The sequence below is a fragment of the Petromyzon marinus genome, unplaced genomic scaffold (genome assembly GCF_048934315.1).
Source record: "Petromyzon marinus isolate PM22_M1 ecotype Great Lakes invasive population unplaced genomic scaffold, UKy_Petmar_22M1.pri1.0 PM_G_Scaffold_2, whole genome shotgun sequence".
Taxonomy (NCBI): Eukaryota; Metazoa; Chordata; class Hyperoartia; order Petromyzontiformes; family Petromyzontidae; genus Petromyzon; species Petromyzon marinus.
The window spans coordinates 5,604,208-5,630,819 of record NW_027422761.1 but is presented as its reverse complement, the minus strand read 5'-3'; the positions used below and the strand labels follow the sequence as shown (position 1 = coordinate 5,630,819).

The following is a 26,612-nucleotide window of genomic DNA, read 5'->3' as shown; positions in this document are numbered from 1 at the left end:
CGAAACGTCGTGAGAATTTTATCGTGTTATTTTATTATCTTATTATTCTCATTCTACATGGTGGTGACTTTACCGAAAGAACCAGAGGCGACTAGACCGAGAGTGAGCAGACTGAGAGAGTTTGCCGGGCGGACTGATTTCAAGCAATGCTCACATCAGCATCTAACTAGAGATATTTGAGCAGGTGCCACGTGCACTATTTACTTTAAAAATGCTAGCAGTTATGAACACTGTCACAAAAGTAGGCACAGCAACTAGAATATACTTGTAAGAGACCTCTACGTGGATAGCAAGGCTATTTATTATAGTGGAGGGGGGGGGGTATCAAAACTGAAAGTCAGATGACCAGGGCATATTTCCAGGACGCTGACAAGTAAAATACCTTGAAACCCAAAAGATATACCGATGTCTGAAAACTTTAGAGGTGAAAAAATGAGTAGAATATCAAAAAATTAAAACTTCAGAAGGTGCACACGGTTTGAACCATCACCACATGGGGGTCCGCGATTCCAAATGAACTGTAATAATGATAAAAGTACGTGAAAGGAAGACAAGTGTCATTGCATTTGGAATCTCAGAAAAAAACCATAAACAGACCATAGACTATTCTTAGCTCTTTCGGTAAAGTCACGTTGAAGGGAAACAATAAGATAATAAAATATATTTTGTTTAAAATATATTTTATTGTTTCCCTTCAACGTGACTTTACCGAAAGAGCTAAGAATATGAATTACTGCAGTCACGAAAGCTTTAAATCAAAATTTAGACAATAGACTGTACATCAGAACGATTGAAATGAGAACAGAATTATTTCCAGGTATATCAGGGTAGTGTGGAAGGCATCAAAATGAAATGTAAAAAAAAATGTATTGCATGATGATATAAGAAACATTTTACGCGTTATATATAGGCCTGTAATGTACAAAATATAGTCGCACATGAACACATACACACATATATACAGACGTCTAAAACAAATTGTTATCTTAAAAGTCATACCGATAAAATAAACAATTCTAGGTCAAATTTCGATTTAAAGCTTTCGTGACTGCAAGGATGCATCTTCTTTGGTTCTTTCGGTAAAGTCACCACGTAGAATGAGAATAAAATAATCAATTAATAAAACACAATAAAATTCTTACGACGTTTCGGCCACAACACAAGTGGCCCTCTTCAGGTGAAAGGAACAGACCTGTCGTCTGACCTTTATTGTGTTATTTTATTTTATTAATTTATTATTTTATTCTCATTCTACGTGGTGACTTTACCGAAAGAACCAAAGAAGATGAATTCTAGTCAATAACCAGGAGGTTCTATTGACAAGTCTAAAAGAAACTGCAGGGAAGGTAGGCTTTAAGCCAGCCTTATAAAGGACCGCCATGATAAAACGAATTTTTTATTCTTTGGTTCTTTCGGTAAAGTCACCACCACGTAGAATGAGAATAAAATAATAAATTGATCAAATAAAATAACAAAATAAAATTCTCACGACGTTTCGGCCACAACACAAGCGGCTCCAGCGCTGTCCTCCAGACAGTCTCGTCCCTTCACCTGATGAAGGCCGCTTGTGTTGTGGCCGAAACGTCGTGAGAATTTTATTGTGTTATTTAATTTTATTAATTTATTATTTTATTCTCATTCTACGTGGCGGTGACTTTACCAAAAGAACCAAAGAAGGATGAATCCTTGCAGTCACGAAAGCTTCAAATCGAAACGAATTTTTTGTTCTTTTCCATCAGCTCAAAAGTAACGTTAAAACAAAACCTCTGCTCCTGTCGACGGCGTACACCTCCTTGATGCCGAGCTCGGACAGCGAGCACGACGTATCGAGCAGCTCCGTCTCGCTGGCGTCCCCGAACAGCGCCGTGTGGTGGACGTCAAGCTCGCACTTGTTGCAGATGTCGGGCAGCAGCGCTTGCAGGGCCACGCGCGGGCTCGCCAGAACTACGGTCTTCTTACGTGCTCGCGAGTAGTTCACCGTCAGCCGCACCGTTTGCTGAAAAACAAATTAAGTGATGTAATACTCTTTGCTTCTATTCGGTAAAGTCACGTAGGTAAAAAAAATCACGACGTTTCAGCCACAACAACACAAGTGGCCTTCATCAGATGAAGGGACCGTGCTGTCACGAGGACAGCGTTGGAGTGAAAACAGACAAGCCCAGGTCGCGTCCTTTAAGCTGTGTGGGAGGAAGCAAAACGCTTTGACAAAGGAATTAGTATAAACATGAGCACGATGTACGTAGGAGGTGCATGGGCCATGACCTGAGCTTGGCTGTTTTCACTCCAACGCTGTCCTCATGACAGCACGGTCCCTTCACCTGATGAAGGCCGCTTGTGTTGTGGCCGAAACGTCGTGATTTTTGTTATTTTATTTTTTACCTACGTGACTTTACCCAATAGAACCAAAGAGTATGGATCCTTGCAGTCACGAAAGCTTCAAATCTAGAATTAAGAGATTTAAGTAGAGGATCGACGAATTGAACGCTGTCGTTAACAAATCCCCTCTTCGTTTACCCTCTTAGGATCCAGCTGTCAACGTTCATCAAATTTCTCAATTTAAAAATGAAATACTGGGCTAGGCTGTGGATTAAGGGGGACTAAAACTGGGTTACACTTGGTCTGAATTACAGTATAAAACCTCACGATGTGCTGTAGTGGAGGTTCAATGGGACAGGAAGCCCACCTCTTCACACAAATAGCAATGTTATTGTATTTGTCTCTCAGCCAATGGGGCCTCTGCCTTTGCAGGAAAACTCTGCACCAGTTTCGACCTTGTGGATTGCCCTTTTAAACAAATGCTGTTTCCAGCTGTTGAGAACAGCAGCACCATTAAAGCTATGGTGGATTTAGCAGCAGAAAACAGAAAAACTATACACAAACTCAAGTTTGTGGTGGAGGATCATGGGTAATGAATACATAATACACAGACTGTAAAATTATGTTTTGTCTTTCTGTTCCCCCCCTTGTACTGTGACTCTGTACTGGGCTCATGCTCAGTCCCAACAAAAACCTTTTTGTAATGATGTTTCATCCATTCTGCCTATGGACCTTCCAGACCAATATTTTCCAGCAGTGCAGACAAAGCATGATTTCAGAAAGTAAGCTGGTTTCGAATTTCTGGATCACATCACCAGTATATAACCTGCTTAACAAATGATGCTGTGTAATATTCCATATATCCTGGATGACAGGATGCATGCATTTGTACCCCTGGGGAGAGCCTCTAACTAAGCAAATTCATCGTGTAACTTGTATGATTCACGATAAAGGTTTTTGGGTGAGATCGCGTTATTTATAAATGTGTCGTAAAACCCTCCACCACCCAACATGGCCAAAGCAGTAAACATGTGTCACGTTCACAAAAGACAAAATATTCTAGATTTGAAGCTTTCGTGACTGCAAGGATCCATACTCTTTGGTTCTATTCGGTAAAGTCACGTAGTAGGTAAAAAAATAAAACAAGAAAAATCACGACGTTTCGGCCACAACACAAGCAGCCTTCATCAGGTGAAGGGACCAGCCTGTCTAGAGGACAGCGCTGGAGTGAAACACAGCCAAACTTAAAGGTCGTAGTCTGAGCGTGGCTGTGTTTCACTCCAGCGCTGTCCTCGAGACAGGCTGGTCCCTTCACCTGATGAAGGCCGCTTGTGTTGTGGCCGAAACGTCGTGAGAATTTTATTGTTTTATTTTTTTACCTACGTGGTGACTTTACCGAATAGAACCAAAGAGTAAAAGACAATTAGTTCACTACTTTAGCCCATTTGCGCGTAGAAGAGTGAATCCACAACATAATTTACAACATTGTGAATACGACGTTTCGCTGGTGATTAGATCCAGCATCATCGGGCAATTCGCCAGAATGGTGAAGCCCTCTCCGCTTGCTCCCGGTCTTAAATAGAGCAGCAGTAGGGTGACGTCATCATTTAACTCATATCAGGCGCAGCGATTAGAGGTGGATAGGGGGAGGGTATTGTAATTATATAATAGATTGGTAATTATTCAATTGTTATTAATTACTAGTAGTTTCCCCTATAAGGAATTGTAGTTGCAATATATTTAATTTAACAATAAGGGTTACGACACGTTTATAAATAACGCGATCCAACCCAAAAGCCTTTATTATGAATGATATTGGTCGCGAAAGCCTACGTGTTAAACTTGTAAGATGAAAATAAATGCACCAAAGGTTATCGGTCTGTATCCAGCTATATGCCTCTGTGTCTAGTATACAATAAACAACCATCACAAGATAAAATCTAAGACGTTTTGTCATTTGGTAGAATATCAACTAATGTACCATGGCCTCTGGTACAATTGGGCTTTCACAACATTTACATACTCGCTAAACATTCTAAACTAGCCCCTGATCCTGGTGTACAATGCAAAGCCACCACAGGAGAGAAGATCAAGGCCTTGTTCACTGATCCCCAGGATTAAAGCACCTGCAGTTGCTAAGCATGCTTAAATTACATTTCAGACTAAACAATGCAGAGTAGAATTGGAAATACGTAATAGATTTGGATATCATGGAAAACACATGTCTCTAATTACCAATACCTATCCATATCTCTGTTTAAGAGCATTTCATTATTGTAATTTAATTGTACTTGTGTTGGTGTCAATAAAGTAGGAAATATGGAAACAGTTGCATAAAACTATGACAGTATAGGCTGACCTGGCTATAAATCAAAAGTAAACGCATCTATGCCTCTATGTAAGGAACGAGACAGGAAGACTTCTCCACAAATCTGGATGTCGCCTGATGAAGCTGGTTGTAATTACTGGCAAAACGTCGTACTCAGATTGTAAATGTTGTGGCTTGGCTCCCCAACACACCGGTGTGCTGTACTAGTACACTACACTATACACTACACTATACACTACACTACTATACACTACACTATACACTACTAGACACTACACTATACACTACTATACACTACACTATACACTACACACTACACTACACTATACACTACACTATACACTGCTATACACTACACTATACACTACTATACACTACACTATACACTACTATACACTACACTATACACTACACACGAGTGCTGTACTAGTGACGAATCGTCCACGTTCTGTTTACGCGACAGCCCTTACTAGTTGGCTGTGTCGGGTGGTGGCGGGTTTTCACGACACAACATTTATATATTTATACGCGGTCTAACCCAAAAACCTCTATGATGGATATTGGTCGCGAAAGCCTGCTACGTGTTAAACTGACCAACTCCAACTCTGCCTGACCACCACAGTCCTACTCAAATAGTCACACAAAGTGGCTGCATCTTAGCCCTTCGTATTATTCATAAGACTGCCGGTCTCCTTTTACCAATTGAAATCTTACTCCAACCATTCACATATTTCCAAGAGGAAATTTGACTTCCTCATTACTACCAAGTAACGAGGCAGTCAAATTTAAAAGATTTAACAACAAAAAGCATCGTACGCTTTTCGAAGCAGACTTCAACTTTGCACAGAAGAACGGAACGGTCCAACTCTATCTTCTCAATAAAGCCAAGTATGGCGCGTAAATACTTTGATCTAAAAGCAATCCATCCTTTTCACTGAATGCAAGTGATAAATATAATCACAGCCGGTGAAGTGACGAGAGGGAAATATTTTCCTTTAAAATTAATTAGGTTGCAATGTTTATACAAGATGCTTAAAAGTAAAACATTTTTAAAATAAGAATGTTTGCATAGCATATTCCACCCATGGATAAGTATTATCATCATCATCCGCATCATCATTCAGTATAAATTTTCTACTGGATGAATGCTAAGTATAGCCTGGTAAAAACATGATCTGCAGGCGAACTGAGCCAAAGCAAAATGTAGTTACTCTTTGTTTTTTTATCAGTAAAGTCACGTATAAATAATAAATAATAAAATAACATAATAGCGTACGACGTTTCGGTTGCAACACAAGCAGCCATCATCAGGTACAGAAGAGCTAAGTTTACGAGAGAGAGGGGAGACACAACCTCAGATGTATACACAGATACCCAAGTAGGGGGGAACTAACACAGATACAACAGGGGACACAGAGAGAGAAGCATACCAGACAAACAGGGTTTAGCAACATTTGGAAACCATATAAAGCAACACAGTCGGTCGGTCAAAACACAATCAACGCGTAGTCCGGTTGATCACGCTATTTCAAAGATTGATAAATTGCAAGTTGTAAACTGGCGGGTAACACCAACCGGTGCATCCAGTGAGGCATGATGTGATAATGGCATTTCATCATGTTTCATTAGTCAAGATACCAAAATCCAACCAAATCCAGTCTCACAAATATTTCCATTCATAAGTAGATTTGACCCGAAGGGGTCAAGGTTTCCCGATGATAACTCATCGCGTGACGGTGTAGTCGGCAGCATGCGTGCAAGGTTCAGAAATGAATCCGGCACATTATCACAAAGGTCAAATCGGAGAGCCATGTATATAACATGGTAATCCACAGATGGACCCTAATACAAAACTGTACAAAATCCTTTTACCTGTAACAACACGTGAGACTTTCTACAAAGTGTCAACAAGCACGACACGGCCGAGGAAATGTGTGAAAGACGCCTAATGCAGAAGCTAACCAATTGAGGCAATGACGTCTAAAATGTACTTAAGGAGAATTTAACTAAAATTGTGTACTGACAATGTACACACATGCTGTGTTAACACACACCCATAGCCACACCTAGCTCAAAGTGTAGTTTCAAACTCTTATAATTCATCTAATAATAGTTATTTGCATGTACGCATGAACCGGGCCACTTTGCTTACACGTCCATTTTTCTAATCAGCTTTGTCACTCCGAGATCTCTACGCAGGTTTCAGCGTGTTTCGACTGTACAAAGTCTTGTCTACGACGAGGCCGCGTCAGCGAATCAACGCTTTACCTCCGGGACAACGGGCTGCATCGGCTTCCTGAGTCGGTCATCAGTGGCGGGCCGAGGCTTTTTAGGAGGAAGGCCGTCACTCCAAGATCTCTACGCAGGTTCCAGCGTGTTTCGACTGTCAAAGTCTTACCTACGACGAGGCCGCGTCAGCGAATCAACGCTTTACCTCCGGGACAACGGGCTGCATCGGCTTCTCCAGTCGGTCATCGCCGGCGGGCCGAGGTTTGAGGAGGGCCGTCCCAGCACCGAGGGCCCCCAGCGGTGTGCTGGGCCCGTACTGTAGAGGCGATGCATCGTCCCTCGATAGCAGCTCCAGGGTGTGGCCGTCAGGGCTCAACCGGTAGGGACCGCAGAGTTCAACCAGGAGGTCCGTCACCGTCCTGCTGCTCACACAGCAACACGTGGGCAGCAGCAGCAGCTCCAAGTCAACGTCAAAGTGTGAGTCGTGCGTAAGGACATTTGTTGTTCCCGACTGAGGCCCGACTCGTAATTTAGAAACCAGAAAATTGTTCAAAAGATGCAGCGTGATATTCTTACAGCATGGCTATGAACGCTCGCGGATGCGTTTGTGTCATGTTTACATTCGATGTGTGGAGTGTAATTTAAATTACTGTTTACGGGGCCGTAGCAATGAGTATGGAATGTAAGTAAAAAATTGTACACAATGCATCTTCAAAACACTCACCATCCTAACGTATTACAAGGAGGGGGATCAATCATACGTCTTGTTCACACTCATGGATTTCAAACACGGCTTAACAAGTTAAAACGTGTTGCATGGATACAAAATATACTTTTAATGTTGTATTCAAAATGACCGTAAATGTTTTCCAAGAAATAAAATGGCGTGTTTATTATATCCATAGCGATTATTTGCGCATTTAACAAATCCCAAAAAAAATAACACACCGGCAGATGCAATCACCCAAAAGATGACCACATTACAGACAACTGGAAATAGCTCATTATAAAATTGCTTGCAAAGAGGGCAATTTGACCTCGCGGCCATGAAGATTTATGCTTCGTGAAAATAACACATTTATTTTAATGCATTTAAAACCACTCTCATTAAACTCCACTCACCACTCTTATTAAACTCCACTCACCACTCTTATTAAACTCCACTCACCACTCTTATTAAGCTCCACTCACCACTCTTATTAAACTCCACTCACCACTCTTATTAAACTACACTCACCACTCTTATTAAACTCCACTCACCACTCTCATTAAACTCTACACACCACTCTCATTAAACTCCACTCACCACTCTTATTAAACTCCACTCACCACTCTTATTAAACTCCACTCACCACTCTTATTAAACTCCACTCACCACTCTTATTAAACTCCACTCACCACTCTTATTAAACTCCACTCACCACTCTTATTAAACTCCACTCACCACTCTTATTAAACTCCACTCACCACTCTCATTAAACTCCACTCACCACTCTCATTAAACTCCACTCACCACTCTTATTAAACTCCACTCACCACTCTTATTAAACTACACTCACCACTCTTATTAAACTCCACTCACCACTCTTATTAAACTCCACTCACCACTCTTATTAAACTCCACTCACCACTCTTATTAAACTCCACTCACCACTCTCATTAAACTCCACACACCACTCTCATTAAACTCCACTCACCACTCTTATTAAACTCCACTCACCACTCTTATTAAACTCCACTCACCACTCTTATTAAACTCCACTCACCACTCTTATTAAACTCCACTCACCACTCTTATTAAACTCCACTCACCACTCTTATTAAACTCCACTCACCACTCTTATTAAACTCCACTCACCACTCTCATTAAACTCCACTCACCACTCTCATTAAACTCCACTCACCACTCTTATTAAACTCCACTCACCACTCTTATTAAACTACACTCACCACTCTTATTAAACTCCACTCACCACTCTTATTAAACTCCACTCACCACTCTTATTAAACTCCACTCACCACTCTTATTAAACTCCACTCACCACTCTCATTAAACTCCACACACCACTCTCATTAAACTCCACTCACCACTCTTATTAAACTCCACTCACCACTCTTATTAAACTCCACTCACCACTCTTATTAAACTCCACTCACCACTCTTATTAAACTCCACTCACCACTCTTATTAAACTCCACTCACCACTCTTATTAAACTCCACTCACCACTCTTATTAAACTCCACTCACCACTCTCATTAAACTCCACTCACCACTCTTATTAAACTCCACTCACCACTCTTATTAAACTCCACTCACCACTCTTATTAAACTCCACTCACCACTCTCATTAAACTCCACTCACCACTCTTATTAAACTCCACTCACCACTCTTATTAAACTCCACTCACCACTCTTATTAAACTCCACTCACCACTCTTATTAAACTCCACTCACTACTCTTATTAAACTCCACTCACCACTCTTATTAAACTCCACTCACCACTCTTATTAAACTCCACTCACCACTCTTATTAAACTCCACTCACCACTCTTATTAAACTCCACTCACCACTCTTATTAAACTCCACTCACTACTCTTATTAAACTCCACTCACCACTCTTATTAAACTCCACTCACCACTCTCATTAAACTCCACTCACCACTCTCATTAAACTCCACTCACCACTCTCATTAAACTCCACTCACTACTCTCATTAAACTCCACTCTCACGCCTTTCCAAATTGACATTTCAATGCTTGTGTAGCACCACAGATGGTACTACGGTACCACGTAGTGTAACACCACAGATGGTACTACGTAGTGTAACACCACATATGGTACTACGTAGTGTAACACCACAGATGGTACTACGTAGTGTAACACCACAGATGGTACTACTTGTGTAACACCACAGATGGTACTACGTAGTGTAACACCACAGATGGTACTACGTAGTGTAACACCACAGATGGTACTACTAGTGTAACACCACAGATAGTACTACTTGTGTAACACCACAGATGGTACTACGTAGTGTAACACCACAGATGGTACTACGTAGTGTAACACCACAGGTGGTACTACTAGTGTAACACCACAGATGGTACTACGTAGTGTAACACCACAGATAGTACTACTAGTGTAACACCACAGATAGTACTACTAGTGTAACACCACAGATAGTACTACTAGTGTAACACCACAGATAGTACTACTAGTGTAACACCACAGATGGTACTACGTAGTGTAATACCACAGATGGTACTACGTAGTGTAACACCACAGATGGTACTACGTAGTGTAACACCACAGATGGTACTACGTGGTGTAACACCACAGATGGTAATACGGTACCACGTAGTGTAACACCACAGATGGTACCTCGTAGTGTAACACCACAGATGGTACTACGGTACCTCGTAGTGTAACACCACAGATGGTACTACGGTACCACATAGTGTAACACCACAGATGGTACTAGGGTACCTCGTAGTGTAACATCACAGATGGTACTACGTAGTGTAACACCACAGATGGTACCTCGTAGTGTAACACCACAGATAGTACTACGGTACCACGTAGTGTAACACCACAGATGGTACTACGGTACCAAGTAGTGTAACACCACAGATGGTACTACGGTCCCACGCAGTGTAACACCACAGATGGTACTACGGTACCACGTAGTGTAACACCACAGATGGTACTACGGTACCACGTAGTGTAACACCACAGATGGTACTACGGTACCTCGTACCGTCGGGGTGAAGGGCTACGGGGCTTCTAGGATCCCAGACAGCTGAGCCCCTCACTGGGCAAGGGGCATCAAAGGGGACCTCCCCCAGCCGATCTGGGACCAGTTGAAGACCGAAGCCGAAGACCGGTAGCAGCCAGACAGGACCCTGGGGCCCCTTGCAAGGGCCCCGGGGACGCCGTGCGGGCCGGTGGTGAGACTCTGGGCCGGTGGTGGGACTCTGGGCCGGTGGTGGACTCTGGGCCGGTGGTGGGACTCTGGGCCGGTGGTGGGACTCTGGGCCGCTGGTGGGACTCTGGGGCCAGTGGTGGGACTCTGGGCCGGTGGTGGGACTCTGGGGCCAGTGGTGGGACTCTGGGCCAGTGGTGGGACTCTGGGCCAGTGGTGGGACTCTGGGCCAGTGGTGGGACTCTGGGCCGGTGGTGGGACTCTGGGGCCGGTGGTGGGACTTTGGGCCGGTGGTGGGACTCTGGGCCAGTGGTGGGACTTTGGGCCGGTGGTGGGACTCTGGGGCCGGTGGTGGGACTCTGGGCCAGTGGTGGTGGGACTCTGGGCCAGTGGTGGGACTCTGGGCCGGTGGTGGTGGGACTCTGGGGCACTGGTAGTGGGACTCTGGGCCAGTGGTGGGACTCTGGGGCCAGTGGTGGGACTCTGGGCCAGTGGTGGGACTCTGGGCCGGTGGTGGGACTCTGGGGCTAGTGGTGGGACTCTGGGCCAGTGGTGGACTCTGAGGCCAGTGGTGGGACTCTGGGCCAGTGGTGGGACTCTGGGGCCGCTGGTGGGACTCTGGGGCCAGTGGTTGGACTCTGGGGCCAGTGGTGGGACTCTGGGCCAGTGGTGGGACTCTGAGGTCAGTGGTGGGACTCTGGGGCCGCTGGTGGGACTCTGGGCCTGTGGTAGGACTCTGGGGCCAGTGGTGGGACTCTGGGACTCCCCGGCCCTACGCCCTTATAAGGGCGAGGTCAGAGGAAGCCAGAGTGTAGACCCTGGGTCGGGGTCAGGGGTCAGCCCCCCCTTAGGGTGATCACAGCGGAGGAGCCGAGAGCGTTGCCAGCGTCACGGCACGCCGGGAGTAGGCCGTGTCCCTAGGGCTGTAGCAGCCCATCAGGACTGTCGGGGAGCGCTGTGTTGTAATAAAGGAGTTGTCTATACGAAGGTGTGTCTACGGAACCCATTACGCCTGTGCCAAACTTGGGCGGCCATAAAATGCTTACCCATCCATCGCTTGATCCCCGCAGGAATGGAATGAGTGTGCGTGTGTGTGTAGCGGTTAGCGCTACGCTGCGCTATGAACCTGGCGACCCGGGTTTGATTCCCGCTCACGGCCAACACCGGTGACAATTATCTGAACGGGTCCCGGGCCTCCCCTAGGTCGACTCAGCCTCAAATGAGTACCTGGTGCGGTGGATAAAAACATTGCCACTGGGGAGACAAAGGCGGTCGGGCGTGGTGCTGGCCACCCACCCCCTCGTGTACCGTTCCGGCCTTCATAAGTGCTCACTAACAGCACTTGCCCAACAGTCTGTTAAGGCTACACGGGGGATCTTTGTCTTTGTGTGCTGCTCGCTAACAGCACTTGCCCCTACAGTCTGTTACAGGCTACACGGGGGATCTTTGTCTTTGTGTGCTGCTCGCTAACAGCACTTGCCCCTAAAGCCTGTCACAGGCTACACGGGGGATCTTTGTCTTTGTGTGTGCTCGCTAACAGCACTTGCCCCTACAGTCTGTTACAGGCTACACGGTGGGGGATCTTTGTCTTTGTGTGTGCTCGCTAACAGCACTTGCCCCTACAACTCTGTTACAGGCTACACGGGGGATCTTTGTCTGTTTATCTTTGTGTAAATAATCCAAGTGCACGACAGGCACCTCCCGTCGACTCGGGCCACGTGGTGCACCCCGCCCGGCAGGATGACGTTGAGCTCCACATTGTCCACTGGGGGGCCGTCGCCACCGTCCGGTGGGTCTAAGCTGGGGGTCCCAGTCTGGGACTGGGACCGCATCAGCGGTGGTACCGGCGCACGGGGCTTCATCTTCCGGGCTGCTGCGGAACGACAACAAAATAAAGAGCAGTGGGACGTTGCGCTGCTAGGCCGTTTTAAGGATTTATATTGTTACATCAACAAGGGGGGTTGGGTGTGCAGTCAGCGTTGATGCAGGTACATTCGTTAGGTCAAGGCGAAGCCACTCATTCTCCAACGTCGGTGGACTGGCGTTTTGTTAGGAACAACGAATGATCGGCCACTTAAGAGATCACAAGGCAATGGGGATCAATGCGTCAACATTCAACCCTGACTTAAAACTGCAATTAATCAAGTGATAGGCGTGTGACCGCCCTTACACACATCACTTTCAGATCTCGCATGGCCACGTGCACCTATATTCACAAATTTAAAGGAAATTAATGTATTCATTTAGTGGTTAGCAGCAGTAATGGATGATCATGATGCTTTAAATAAATAAAACATTTCATAAAAACGAAGCAGATGGAACCATTATATTACAAACACAGTAGCTCCATGTGATGCTTATGTAAAACGCAATATCTACGTAAATGCAATTGCCAGTTCAACGTAACACGTTTGCTACTTTGTTGCATGCAATTTCACGTTCACTTAAAATTGGGCAGTGCTCTTTGAATACATCTTGCACTGACTGTGCAAGCCCTGTACCGCCATGAAATTACTACACAGAGAAGTGATATTAAATCACTCTTGACAACAGGATGTTGATGAGTGATTAGCACGTGATGAGTCATTCATTGATCCGTTCATTTTTTTTAAAATCATCTATCAGTATGGTGGGGGGGGGGGGGTGTGGTCACTCCGTCAAGTAACCAGTTAACATTATCAAGACACACCTTAGTACATGACTTAAGTGAGTTTAGGGGTGTGATCAGTACGTACGATATAATTTTTGTTTGGGTGAATAATTATCCCGAATGTTTACGATCTGACCACTTACTGCATTCTTGGCGTAATGCAGTAAGAGTGTGAGTGTGTGTATGTGTGTGTATGTATGTGTGTGTCCGGCAAAACAACCCCCTACCTCCTCGCGGTGCCGGACGGGCAACTCTGTCGTGGACAGCGCTGTGGGGGGAGATCCAATTTTGATTGGCTCCTCCCCTCATGGCATATGTGTCCACCACAGGGGCTAAACGGGGGCTCTGGACGGGTGCGAGGGGCTGGTAACCCCTCCACCTTCAATTAATTACCACGAAACCACGAATTAAACTGAAATATGTAACAACTAAGCTTGTGCCGGAGGCCCCGGGGGGCCAGGCGTCTATGACGTCTCCTGGCCAAACCCCAATTGGCGGAGCCAGGAGATTGAATACCTACCCTCGGGGCTACTCCAGAAACAACGAAAAGCCACTACGGGTGGCCACGTGGAATGTTCGAACGCTCACTGCAGAGGAGAGGCTGCCACTCCTCTGTCGGGAGCTGGACCGGTACCGCCTGGATCTATGCGGCATTCAGGAGGTCCGGTGGACCGGCTCTGGCTCCTGCCACCATGAGGGGTGGACAGTCCTCTACTCGGGGCAGCAGACTGCCAAACAACAGGGTGTGGGTCTTCTTTTGAACAAAAGAATGAAGGGGGCGTGGGAGCGTGGCGGTGAGGTGTGGGAAGCTGTAAGCCCCAGGCTACTTTGCGCTCGCCTTCCCATCAACTGGAGGCGAGGAATGGTGGTCGTGGTTACTTATGCCCCCAACGAAGATGAACATCCGTGGAGGGATGCAGGCAAAGCCGATGAGTCAGATGCCTTCTATGACCTCCTGTCACAGGTGCTGGCTAAAGTGGCCCCTCGGGATAGAGTCATCATGTTGGGTGACTTCAATGCCCGAGTTGGTCATGATACTGGCACCTGGTCTGGAGTGATTGGAGGGCATGGGCCAGATCAGCTCAATAACAACGGTAGGAGGCTGCTAGATTTTTGTGCAGCCCATGGGCTTGTAATTACCAACACGCTGTTCCGGCATCGGCGCATCCACACAACATCATGGATGCATGCCGGGTCCAAGCAAGAACATCTGCTGGACTACATAGTGACGGACCAGCGAATGCGAGCCCATGTTCTTGACACCAGGACCTACCGTGGAGCTGATCTGCCCTCTGACCATCGACTAGTCATCTGTAAGATGCGCCTGCCATTCTTCCACTCCGGTGGTGGGTGTACACCCAGGACCCCATTCCAACCTAAAGTGGCCTGGTCTCAGTTATCTGATGAAAGTTGCAAGCGAGAATTTCATCATCGCTTGCGGCTGGGATTGGCATCGTCCCCGACTCCTCCTGATGTCGAGGGTAAATGGGCGAGGTTTAGGACTGTGACTCATGCAGCTGCAATGGCTGCTCTGGGTACGTGGTCCAGACCTCCCCAGACACCCTGGATGACAGAGGAGTTGTTCAGGATGGTTGAGAAAAAGCGACAGGCCCACTGTCATCGGCTACAGAATCCCACGTCAGAGAATGAGGAGGCTTACCGCAGCCTTCGCTCGGAGGTTCGGAGAGCCGTGAGGCGCTGCAAGGATGGGTGGTGGTCGCGGGTTGCTGAGGAGATGGAGTCTGCCTCAGTGGCCCGTGATCACAAATCTCTATTTAACTCCATCAAAAAAGTAACCTGCAGCGCCACACCTATTACCATCATTAGGGGAAAAAACGGTGATCCAATTTCCGACCCCCAGGAACAGGTTCGCAGATTTGCTGAGAATTTCTGTGAGGTCCTGGGGGAGGGAAAATCCCTCAGCCAGGAAAACATCGTGGCACAAAGTGAGGATGACCCTGCTGAGGCTGCGGTGCCTCAAATATTGGATGAAGTCACCCCCTGTGAGTGGCTGGCTGAGGTGCCATCTGCTGAGGAAGTATTGAAGGCGATCCAGAGTCTGAGACCAGGAAAGGCAGCGGGCAGAGATGATCTCCCAAGCGAAATGCTGAGGGAGGGTGGCGTTTGTGCACAGACTGCCCTATATGACATCATAACAACAGTCTGGACCACTGGACGGGTTCCGCAGGATTGGAAGGATGCCCTGGTGGTCCCCCTTTTTAAGAAGAAGGGGGACCGCACAGACTGTAACAACTACAGGGGCATCTCACTCCTCAGTGTGCCGGGAAAGGTCCTGGCAAGGATTATTCAGCATCGCCTTGCCAGGCACGCTGAGGAGAGGCTTGCGGAGCCCCAATGCGGTTTCAGGAAAGGGCGGTCCTGCACAGATGCCATATTTTCTGTCTGTCTGCTACAGCAGAGGTGTAGGGAATTCCAACAAGACCTACATCTCTGCTTTATTGACCTGGTCAAGGCCTATGATACCATCAGTAGGCCTGGGCTCTGGGTCGTTCTTCGTGCTTTTGGAGTACCTGACCCTCTGCTCACGATCATTAAGGACCTTCATGATGGTGAGCGGGCCCGGGTAAAACTACGTGGCCGGGAGTCAGAGCCATTCCCTGTACATCTTGGGGTGCGACAGGGATGTCCTCTGGCTCCCACATTATTTAACATCTATTTTGACCACGTAGTTCGTGAAGCCTTCAATAGCTGTACCGGGGGAATCTCCATATGGTACAGATATAATGGGAGGCTAATCGATGCCCGGGTGCGGTCAAGGGATGGCTCCCTATTGCTCAACCACGTTATGTATGCTGATGATTTGGTAATAGCTGCTCAGTCAGAGGAGGAGTTGGAGACGCTGCTGCTGAGACTGGAGCGTGCCACTAAGAGGTGGGGCCTTACCATCAGCCCCACCAAAACTAAGCACCTGCCTGGGTATTTTGTACCATCGGACACTCCACCCCCACAACTCCCAATCGGTGATGGGGCAGTTGTGGAGAGAGTGGAGAGTTTCCCATACCTGGGCAGTGTGCTTATGACTGGCTCCAGTTTAACAGCAGAGGTCTCACTCCGAATCAGTCGAGCGGCAATATCTTTTCATCGGTTGCGTAACGCTGTGTGGAAGCTACCTGGTCTGTCGCTCCGCACTAAGCTTCAGGTCTTCTCGGCCACGGTCATTCCCTCCCTTCTCTACGCTTGCGAGACGTGGACCCCCCTGGTGTAACATCTTCGCCGGTTAGAAACATTTAGGCTGGCCTGCCTACGATCCATCCTGGGTTTAACCAGACTGGATTGTGTGAGGAGCTCACAAATCCTTGAAAGATCTGGGCAGGGTCCCATCGGTGAGCTCCTCCGGCAGGCAAGGCTGCGATGGCTGGGTCATGTAGCCCGCATGCCCAGCCACCGCATGCCGAAACAGCTTTTGTTTGGCCGGATTGAGGGGGCTGGGCGGGCGCGGCACGGGCTAGAGAAGAGATGGAGTGATGTGGTACAGGAGGACGTGGAGCTGAGTGGACTTGCCGATGACTGGTACCAGCGGTGTCAAGATCGGCCTCTGTGGAGGAGGCTCGTGAAGGATGCTACTGGGCAGTTGGAGGCAGTCGCCCTCCAACAACAACGGAGGGCGGAGGAGCGACGCTCACAACAGCGAGCGGAGCGCCGGGTGGCTAAAGCACAGCAGGTTGGCACAGTAGGGGGCACAGGTGGTGCATCAGCCAATCATCTCAGTCAGTCGACCCGTGGCACCTGGGTCTGCCCCGTGACCTCCTGCCAGCAGGCGTTCGACACTTCACGTGGCCTCAGGGTGCACATAGCCTGGCACAAGCGTCGTGGTGACGTCACCGCCACTTAGTGGCGAATGGCGGTTGTCGTTGTATGTGTGTATGTGAGTGTGTATGTGTGTATGTGAGTGTGTATATGAGTGTGTATGTGAGTGTGTATGTGAGCGTGTATGTGTATATGAGTGTGTATATGAGTGTGTATGTGAGTGTGTATGTGAGTGTGTATGTGAGTGTGTATGTGAGTGTGTGTATGTGTGTGAGTATGTATATGAGTGTGTATGTGAGTGTGTGTGTATGTGAGTGTGTATGTGAGTGTGTATGTGTGTATACAGTCTGTTAAGGTAATATGGGGGATCTTTGTCGTTGTTGTGTATATGAGTGTGTATGTGTATGTATGTGAGTGTGTATGTGAGTGTGTGTGTATGTATATGAGTGTGTATATGAGTGTGTATGTGAGTGTGTATGTGTGTATGTATGTGAGTGTGTATGTGAGCGTGTATGTGTATATGAGTGTGTATATGAGTGTGTATGTGAGTGTGTATGTGAGTGTGTATGTGAGTGTGTATGTGTGTATATGAGTGTGTATATTAGTGTGTATATGAGTGTGTATGTGTGTATGTATGTGAGTGTGTATGTGTGTATGTATATGTGTGTATGTGAGTGTGTATGTGAGTGTGTATATGAGTGTGTATATGAGTGTGAATGTGAGTGTGTATGTGAGTGTGTATGTGAGTGTGTGTGTATATGAGTGTGAATGTGAGTGTGTATGTAAGTGTGTATGTGAGTGTGTATGTGTGTGTGTATATGAGTGTGTATATGAGTGTGAATGTGAGTGTGTATGTGAGTGTGTATGTGAGTGTGTATGTGTGTGTATGAGTGTGAATGTGAGTGTGTATGTGAGTGTGTATGTGTGTGTGTATGTGAGTATGTATGTGAGTGTGTATGTGTATGTGAGTGTGTACATGAGTGTGTATGTGTGTGTGTATGTCAGTGTGTATGTGAGTGTGTATATGAGTGTATATGAGTGTGTATATGAGTGTGTATGAGTGTATGTGAGTGTGTATATAAGTGTGTGAGTGTGTGTGTGTTTGTACAAGGATGTTGCAACCTGCTGTGTACGGTGTACACTGAAGTTATTCTATGTGTAAGCACCTTGGCAGGAGTTTCAAAGGGGGAGGAACAACAACAACAACCTGCTTGCACACACACGGACACACACGGACACACACACGGATACACACACAGACATACACACACAGACACACACACACGGACACACACACACGGACACACACACGGACACACACACACAGACACAATACAACAATGAGTACACACGTGTCAGCCAGAGCGAGCGGACACTGCTCAGATGGATCAACGTTTTCCATCATTAGACCTCCTTTGCCAGTACCAAAATATAATAATAGTGTTTTTTCCCCTTTTTTCTGGCAACAAAACTGAAACCTTTTAACAAGGATTCATGTTACTGCATTAACCACAATACCTGCAGTCAAAATGCAAACAAAACACATACTATGATCATATATGATGCATTGTCCTTGAAACTGATTGGTCCACACCAAGAAAGCCATCCCTTGGTGTGGACCAATCAGTTTCAAGGACAATGCATCATATATTATCATAGTATGTTTTTTTTATTATCATAGTATGTGGTTAATGCAGTAACATGAATCCTTGTTAAAAGGTTTCAGTTTTGTTTTGCCGAATCGATTGTTAAAAAGCCACTCGCCATAACAATTACGTCATCCATTGTGATTCACAGCATCTCAATACTACATTGTTCAAGCGTTATGTAACATGCCCGTATTTGTATTCAGCAAGTTATTTAAACATGCGCTTGAGTGTCATAGATTTTACACGTATGTAGAAAATGCAAAGAAATGTGTCAGGCATATTATCACACGTCCTATTAAACCGCTCCCACCGTCTGTACACACACACGGTGGTGGTGGTACTTTATACTGTAAAACACAGCACTTATAATACACCTTTATAAATGACCGCAGTCGTAAATCGGCCACGTGTATTAACCACGTGGAGCTCATTAACACAGCCACGTTAGCCACGAAAAATCAGACACAGTCGTTCACTCGTAACTTAGAACTTGTAAAATCTATACACGTTACTTTTAAACTACGAATAAGAGTACTGTAATTACGGCAAAAATACATTAGAGGTGCTGTATATCAGAACAATAAATCAAACAATAACACAGCCACGTAAACCACAAACGCCAAAGGCCCCGTTCACCACCACAACTTGTGCTAAAATATTCTTGGTTCGTTCGGTAAAGTCACCACGTAGAAGGGAAACAATAAAACAATAAAAATATAAAACAATAAAATAATAAAAATATAAAACAATAAAATTATTATTCTTGGTTCTTTCGGTAAAGTCACATAGAAGGGAAACAATAAAATAATACAAATATAAAATAATACAATTCTCACGACATATCGACTGCAACACAAGCAATCATCATCAGGTGTGAAAACCACAACAAAATATTCTTGCTGTGGTTTTCACACCTGATGATGATTGCTTGTGTTGCAGTCGAAACGTCGTGAGAATTTTGTGTTATATTTTTATTATTTTATAGTTTCCCTTCTACGTGGTGACTTTACCAAAAAGAACCAAGAATAAGAATCCCTGCAGTCACGAAAGCATAAAAATCAAAATGTAACTTGTGCCAAGTTATCAGAGTTACTCATCAATCCGACTTGTTCAACGTATAGCTGCTACGGCTTCAAAGATTATCACAAACAACAATCATTAAACATAAATAAGGGAGCCCAGAACACCCCACCACCAACAACCACAACAACCACGCCATCATCAACGTATAGCTGCTACGGCTTCAAAGATTATCACCAACAACAATCATTAAACATAAATAAGGGAGCCCAGAACACCCCACCACCACCAACAACCACACCACCATCAACGTATAGCTGCTACGGCTTCAAAGATCGTCACAAACAACAATCATTAAACATAAATAAGGGAGCCCAGAACACCCCACCACCAACAACAACCACACCATCATCAACGTATAGCTGCTACGGCTTCAAAGATTGTCACAAACAACAATCATTAAACATAAATAAGGGAGCCCAGAACACCCCACCACCACCATCAACAACCACAACAACCACACCATCATCACGGACGACATAAACTTGTTTACTTCACACCACGCAACAACTTTACAAACTGTTGTTGTTGTTTACGAATGCGACCTCGCAGAACCGCAAGAGTTTGTGACGCTGTGCAAGCAAGCAGCAGCATCACCATCTATTTATAATTAATATCGTGAACAAAACAAGTACAAACTTCTCCGTCTCTCTCCACTTCCACACTTGCAACCAACCCCACTTCCTCCACGTGCTGCTGCTGCTCACACAGACAGCGACAACAGCAGCAGCGTGCGACAAAAGGTAGCCATTACCACGTGCTGGTGATCACGTGCTGGTGGTGGTGGTGCTGGTCACGTGGTTGTTTGTAGTCGTGGATTTTGTCTTAACGGGGTCTCCAGACAAAACCTTGTAACTCCACAGGCTGCTGGCTGCTGCTGCTGGCTGCTTGCCGTCTCTCACTCCTCCCTGGAAGCCGGGAGGCGGGCGGGCGGGGCGGGCGGGAGCGTGAACAGAACTCGACGGCAGTGTGGCCGGGACCTCGGTTACGGTCGGTCTCAGACGGGCCCCGTCACCGCTGCGTAGTCCCGTCGTCGTGTGCGCGAAGGGGCCCACGGAGCGGATGAGCGAGAGAAGGGGAGAGAGAAGGAGAGAGAGATTATGGGAGCTGTGAGAGAGAGAGCGAAGTGGAGTTGATGAGAGCGGCAGGAGGAGGGGGAGGGGAGGGACGAGGAGGGGGCGGTGCCGTAGTGGGCGGGGTCACACTACGGCACCGCCCCCTCCTCGTCCCTAGTGTGACCCCGCCCACTACGGCACCGCCCCCTCCTCGTCCCTAGTGTGACCCTGCCCACTACGGCTGAGACTTGAAGCCAACTCGGTGTGTGGGGGTGGGTGGTTACTAAAACAAACATTCAGATTTATTAGTGCAGCAAAGCGCTTCATAAACTCAAGCCGTGTTTAATTTTACCAGGGTAAGGCTCACTGGGCTCTGTTAGATCTGCTTTAATTTATTTATCTTTCCAGAAGAGATCTGCATATCGTCGCAAATGATGGGTCAACCAAATTGGCTTATCGTGGGTAAATTTGTAAGACGCTAATGCAGGGTGGTTTAAAAAAATGTGGACCCAATTTCAAAGCGGTATATTTCACGATGGCAACAACACGTTACAATTACACAACAAGTTACAAACGTAACAGTAGGGGTCTTCCCCCTTTTTTCTGACAACAAAACTGAAACCTTTTTAACAAGGATTCATGTCTACTGCATTAACCACAATACCTGCGGTCAAAATGCAAACAAAAAACATACTATGATCATATATGATGCATTGTCATTGGTGTGGACCAATCAGTTTCAAGGACAATGCCACATATATTATCATAGTATGTTTTTTGTTTGCATTTTGACTGCAGGTATTGTGGTTATGCAGTAGACATGAATCCTTGTTAAAAAGGTTTCAGTTTTGTTGCCAGAAAAAAGGGGAAAACCCCTATTGTTACATTTTGGTACTGGCAAAGGAGGTCTAATGAAGTTACAAACGCTTTAATGAGTTATCAAGATTTACTAACCATTTTATAAATTCTCTATGTGCCCTCCACCAACATCGAGACGATAGTTGAATTCGTCCCAAACGCCTCTCAAAGCGAAGTCTTCTCTCTAGCGGTTATCATTTTAAACTCTATGCCCCGCCGTTTCAAGTGGTATTGCCCGATGACGCTGGATGTAATTACCAGCGTAATGTCACAGTACTAATCAAACTGTAAATGTTGTGGATTCACTCTTCAACCACCACCGGTGTGGGGCTAAAGTAGTGAACTAATTGTCTTTTTTCAACGTGACGCTTTTTTTTTGCTGATTGGCCGTGTCGGGTGGTGGAGGGTTACAACACAGTTATAAATAACACCATCTAACCCAGAAAACCTTTATTGTGGATTATTATGAAGAGTTCGTGGTTTGCAGAGATGTAGCGATTTCAAATCGGGTCAATGTATTTGAAACACCCTGCTCTAAAATCCTGACCCGAACCTTAATAACAATACGATTGTATTAAAACATTATAGCAATGCATTGATTAAAATTACATATTTACAGTGGTGGTAAATATTCAACATGCAAAAATAATGTGCGGTGCTTCGAAAAGTATTGCATTTATATCTTCCGGCATAATTATGAAGACAACCTAGACTGGATCAGCCCATCATCTGTTGGGGGTAGATACAATAGGTAACACACTGTGGAGGAGAAGTCAACAGTGGTTGCCTTTATGTGTTTACTTGCCCCCGCCATAGTAACGTCGAATTTCCACCACGTGGCTCAGAGCTCTTAAACGGGAGATGAGCACCGCCTAAATGCTCACTTTGTAAAAAAAATATTTTTGAGATCAGAACGCATCAGTACAAATACAATATTACAGTAGAGTTCACATTACAGCAGTACACAGACAAGTCACAATCATTCATTGTTATTATTTTATCCAGGCGAGATTGCAGGATTTAATCCATGCAACCTATCTTGGCCACGGATCAGTAACGAAGGGATGGGGAACCTTACGACTTCGGCTGATTGTTGATCCTTCAACAACAGCCTTGTGCCATTGTAATGTGTTTTATTTAACGTAAAGGCATTTATAATGTTTTTTAACTTTATATCTTGAAAAGTAATGTCCGTTTGTGTTGACCCTGCAACCACAGCCTTCCGATTAATTATTAGACGGTTGGATATTTTATCATTCGTTATTTTACGATAATTAACTTTACTTCTGAACAATCACTTCGCTGTCTCCTGTAAATCGTTCATTGAATGTTTTTGATCTTTTTATTCTGAATCTGCTCGTATAAAATCGATGTTTTCATTTTATTAAAAAATTTGAGCGATGCATCAATGCGTTTGTTTTTGTCAATTTCCCCGTGTCTAATCGGCACCAGTAATTCTGTCAAATTCGCTTCAGAACGATGGACCCACAAATCAACTTTGGTTACAGCCTGCTTTGTCGAGTCTTAGAAGATGTGCAGTTTGTGGATTAACGCTCCACGATTAATTGGTGATGTACAGTGGGATGATGTATGAAGAAATATTTCATACTGTGGGAATTGCAGGTTAAACTTCAGAGACTGTACCCAGTCTTTGGGGGGTAGGGGAGGGAAAATGTCCTTCCTTGTTATAGTAATAGGTTTTACCCTTTTAATTGGCACAAAAACTGACACCTTTATTCAAGGCATCATGTTTGCAATAACCACAACACAAGCAGTCAAAATGCAAACAAAAGCGACAACTCTGATAATAATATGCACTGTCCTTGAATTTGATTGGGTAAAACCTATTACTATATCTTGTTACTGGCAAAGGAGGTCTCATAATGTAAATCTTTCCTTGTTGTTAAACTCCAACCCTCGCTGCGACCCTGTTGAAGCAACGCTGGATGGCGCCCTATTCCCATTGTAGATCCTGAACTCGCGCTGTGCAGAGTGGTCCTGATGTCTTGTGACTCCCAAAATTAATTGACCCCTAACATATTTGTCATTTGCATGTTAAATGTTGGGTTTTAAATAAAGCCTCCCATTATAATATTAAGCTTTAGAGAATTCAATTGAGAACGCGAGACATTTGGACCACCCTGTATCTGTAGCCTGGAATTCCACGTTGCTGATGGTGGCCAGTTTACATTGGTTGGCTTCTCACAAAGTGATGCTCAATATACACAATAAATATGAAAATAATGGAAGATGAAAACATCTCGCATTCTGAAGGATTTCAGCTCAAAGTTCAGCTTTAAATGTGACCTGTTTTGCTGCCAGAAAAAAATGGGAAAACCTATTCTCATATAAATCAGCTAATGAACTGTCATTCCACTGAATTTGTATCTGAGATATAGACAGGGTTTTCATAATAAATTGATGGTGGATAAAACCAGCAAGTGGCAAATTCCGCAACAGGTTACTTTATACATTTCTATAAATCTCGGAATGAAATGTGTGTGTGTTGCGTTTTTTTCTGTTTAATTTTTGTTTTAAAAAAATTGTTACTTATTAACTTTGTACCCAGTGGTGTTGACAAGAATCAATGATCAAAGTTAATGACACACCCACAAATGAAAAAAACGGCTGATAAGTTAAAGAGCCAAGCTCCATACTCTTTGGTTCTATTGGGTAAAGTCACGTAGGTAAAAAAATAAAATAACAAGCCAAGCTCCATTGGAAGTCGACAGTGACCAGTCATTTTATTGTCGAGATACGTTACGCAAGTGCGCTACTTGGCGGGCTGCAGGCCAACAGTAGCCGTTCAAGATGAGATCAGATTGCTTCATTGATGTTTTGTTTCATCATTAGACCTCCTTTGCCAGTACCAAAATATAATAATAGGGTTTTTCCTCTTTTTTTTCTGGCAACAAAACTGAAACCTTTTTAGCAAGGATTCATGTCTGCATTAACCACAATACCTGCAGTTAAAATGCAAAAAAAACATACTATGATCATATATGATGCATTGTCATTGGTGTGGACCAATCAATGTCTATGGGAACCTTTAACATTGAAGTCTATGGGAGCCTTTAACATTGAAGTCTGTGGGAGCCTTTAACATTGAAGTCTGTGGGAGCCTTTAACATTGAAGTCTATGGAAGCCTGTAACATTGAAGTCTATGGGAACCTTTAACATTGAAGTCTATGGGAGCCTTTAATATTGAAGTCTGTGGGAGCCTGTAACATTGAAGTCTGTGGGAGCCTTTAACATTGAAGTCTATGGGAGCCTTTAACATTGAAGTCTGTGGGAGCCTTTAACATTGAAGTCTATGGGAGCCTTTAACATTGAAGTCTATGGGAGCCTTTAACATTTAAGTCTATGGGAGCCTTTAACACTGAAGTCTATGGGAGCCTTTAACATTGAAGTCTATGGGAGCCTTTAGCATTGAAGTCTATGGGAGCCTTTAACATTGAAGTCTATGGGAGCCTTTAACATTGAATTCTATGGGAGCCTTTAACATTGAAGTCTATTGGAGTCTTTAACATTGAAGTCTATGGGAGCCTTTAACATTAATGTCTATGGGAACCTTGAACATTGAAGTCTATGGGAGCCTTTAACATTGAAGTCTATGGGAGTCTTTAACATTAATGTCTATGGGAACCTTTAACATTGAAGTCTATGGGAGTCTTTAACATTGACGTCTATGGGAGTCTTTAACATTGAAGTCTATGGGAGTCTTTAACATTGAAGTCTATGGGAGCCTTTAACATTGAAGTCTATGGGAGCCTTTAATATTGAAGTCTATGGGAGCCTTTAACATTGAAGTCTGTGGGAGCCTTTAACATTGAAGTCTATGGGAGCCTTTAACATTGAAGTCTATGGGAGCCTTTAATATTGAAGTCTATGGGAGCCTTTAACATTGAAGTCTGTGGGAGCCTTTAACATTGAAGTCTATGGGAGCCTTTAACATTGAAGTCTATGGGAGCCTTTAACATTGAAGCCTATGGGAGCCTTTAACATTGAAGTCTATGGGAGCCTTTAACATTGAAGTCTATGGGAGCCTTTAACATTGAAGTCTATGGGAGCCTTTAACATTGAAGTCTATGGGAGCCTTTAACATTGAAGTCTATGGGAGCCTTTAACATTGAAGTCTATTGGAGTCTTTAACATTAATGTATATGGGAACCTTTAACATTGGAGTCTTTAACATTGAAGTCTATGGGAGTCTTTAACATTGAAGTCTATGGGAGTCTTTAACATTGAAGTCTATGGGAGTCTTTAACATTGAAGTCTATGGGAGTCTTTAACATTAATGTCTATGGGAGCCTTTAACATTGAAGTATATGGGAGCCTTTAACATTGAAGTCTATGGGAGTGTTCTATGTTGAACTTCTTTCGCTCCGTACGTGGCCAGCCATGCAAACCCGCTGGCGGCATTCACAAAACAGACTCAACTCCCGTACCTCTGATTAGCACGGTTGGCCACGTAGGGTGCGAAAGAAGTTCAGGGCACGTACACATACAGAGAGTCCCACGGACACCCAGATCCACGGAGGCACAGATTAGCACGGTTGGCCACGTAGGGTGCGAAAGAAGTTCAGGGCACGTACAGCCCTCGCGACAGGGAGCTTCGAGGCGCGATGACGGAATGCCGAATGAACGAGGAGCCTCTTCGTCGTCAGGGCTGTCGTTTGCGACATGGCCGGGTAGCTTCTGAAAAACAGCTGCACGGCTCGGTGGGCATCAGGCGGTGAAATAAACAAAAA

General features: G+C 45.0%; 1 protein-coding gene across 2 annotated transcripts; it reads right to left on the bottom strand.

Moving 5' to 3' along the window:
* Positions 1-1,118: 1,118 nt before the first annotated feature.
* Positions 1,119-21,090, bottom strand: LOC142912339 (protein cordon-bleu-like). Of its 2 annotated transcripts, XM_076060508.1 has the most exons (5): positions 20,702-21,090; positions 18,385-18,425; positions 12,499-12,673; positions 7,080-7,296; positions 1,119-1,996 (listed from the first exon to the last, which is right to left on the bottom strand). In XM_076060508.1, exons 3-5 carry the CDS (start codon positions 12,660-12,662, stop codon positions 1,736-1,738), a joined length of 642 nt encoding a protein of 213 aa, XP_075916623.1. In that variant the 5' UTR covers positions 12,663-12,673; positions 18,385-18,425; positions 20,702-21,090; the 3' UTR covers positions 1,119-1,735. The 2 variants fall into 2 exon arrangements, with proteins under 2 accessions (XP_075916623.1, XP_075916624.1); XM_076060509.1 differs by lacking the exon at positions 18,385-18,425.
* Positions 21,091-26,612: the final 5,522 nt, after the last annotated feature.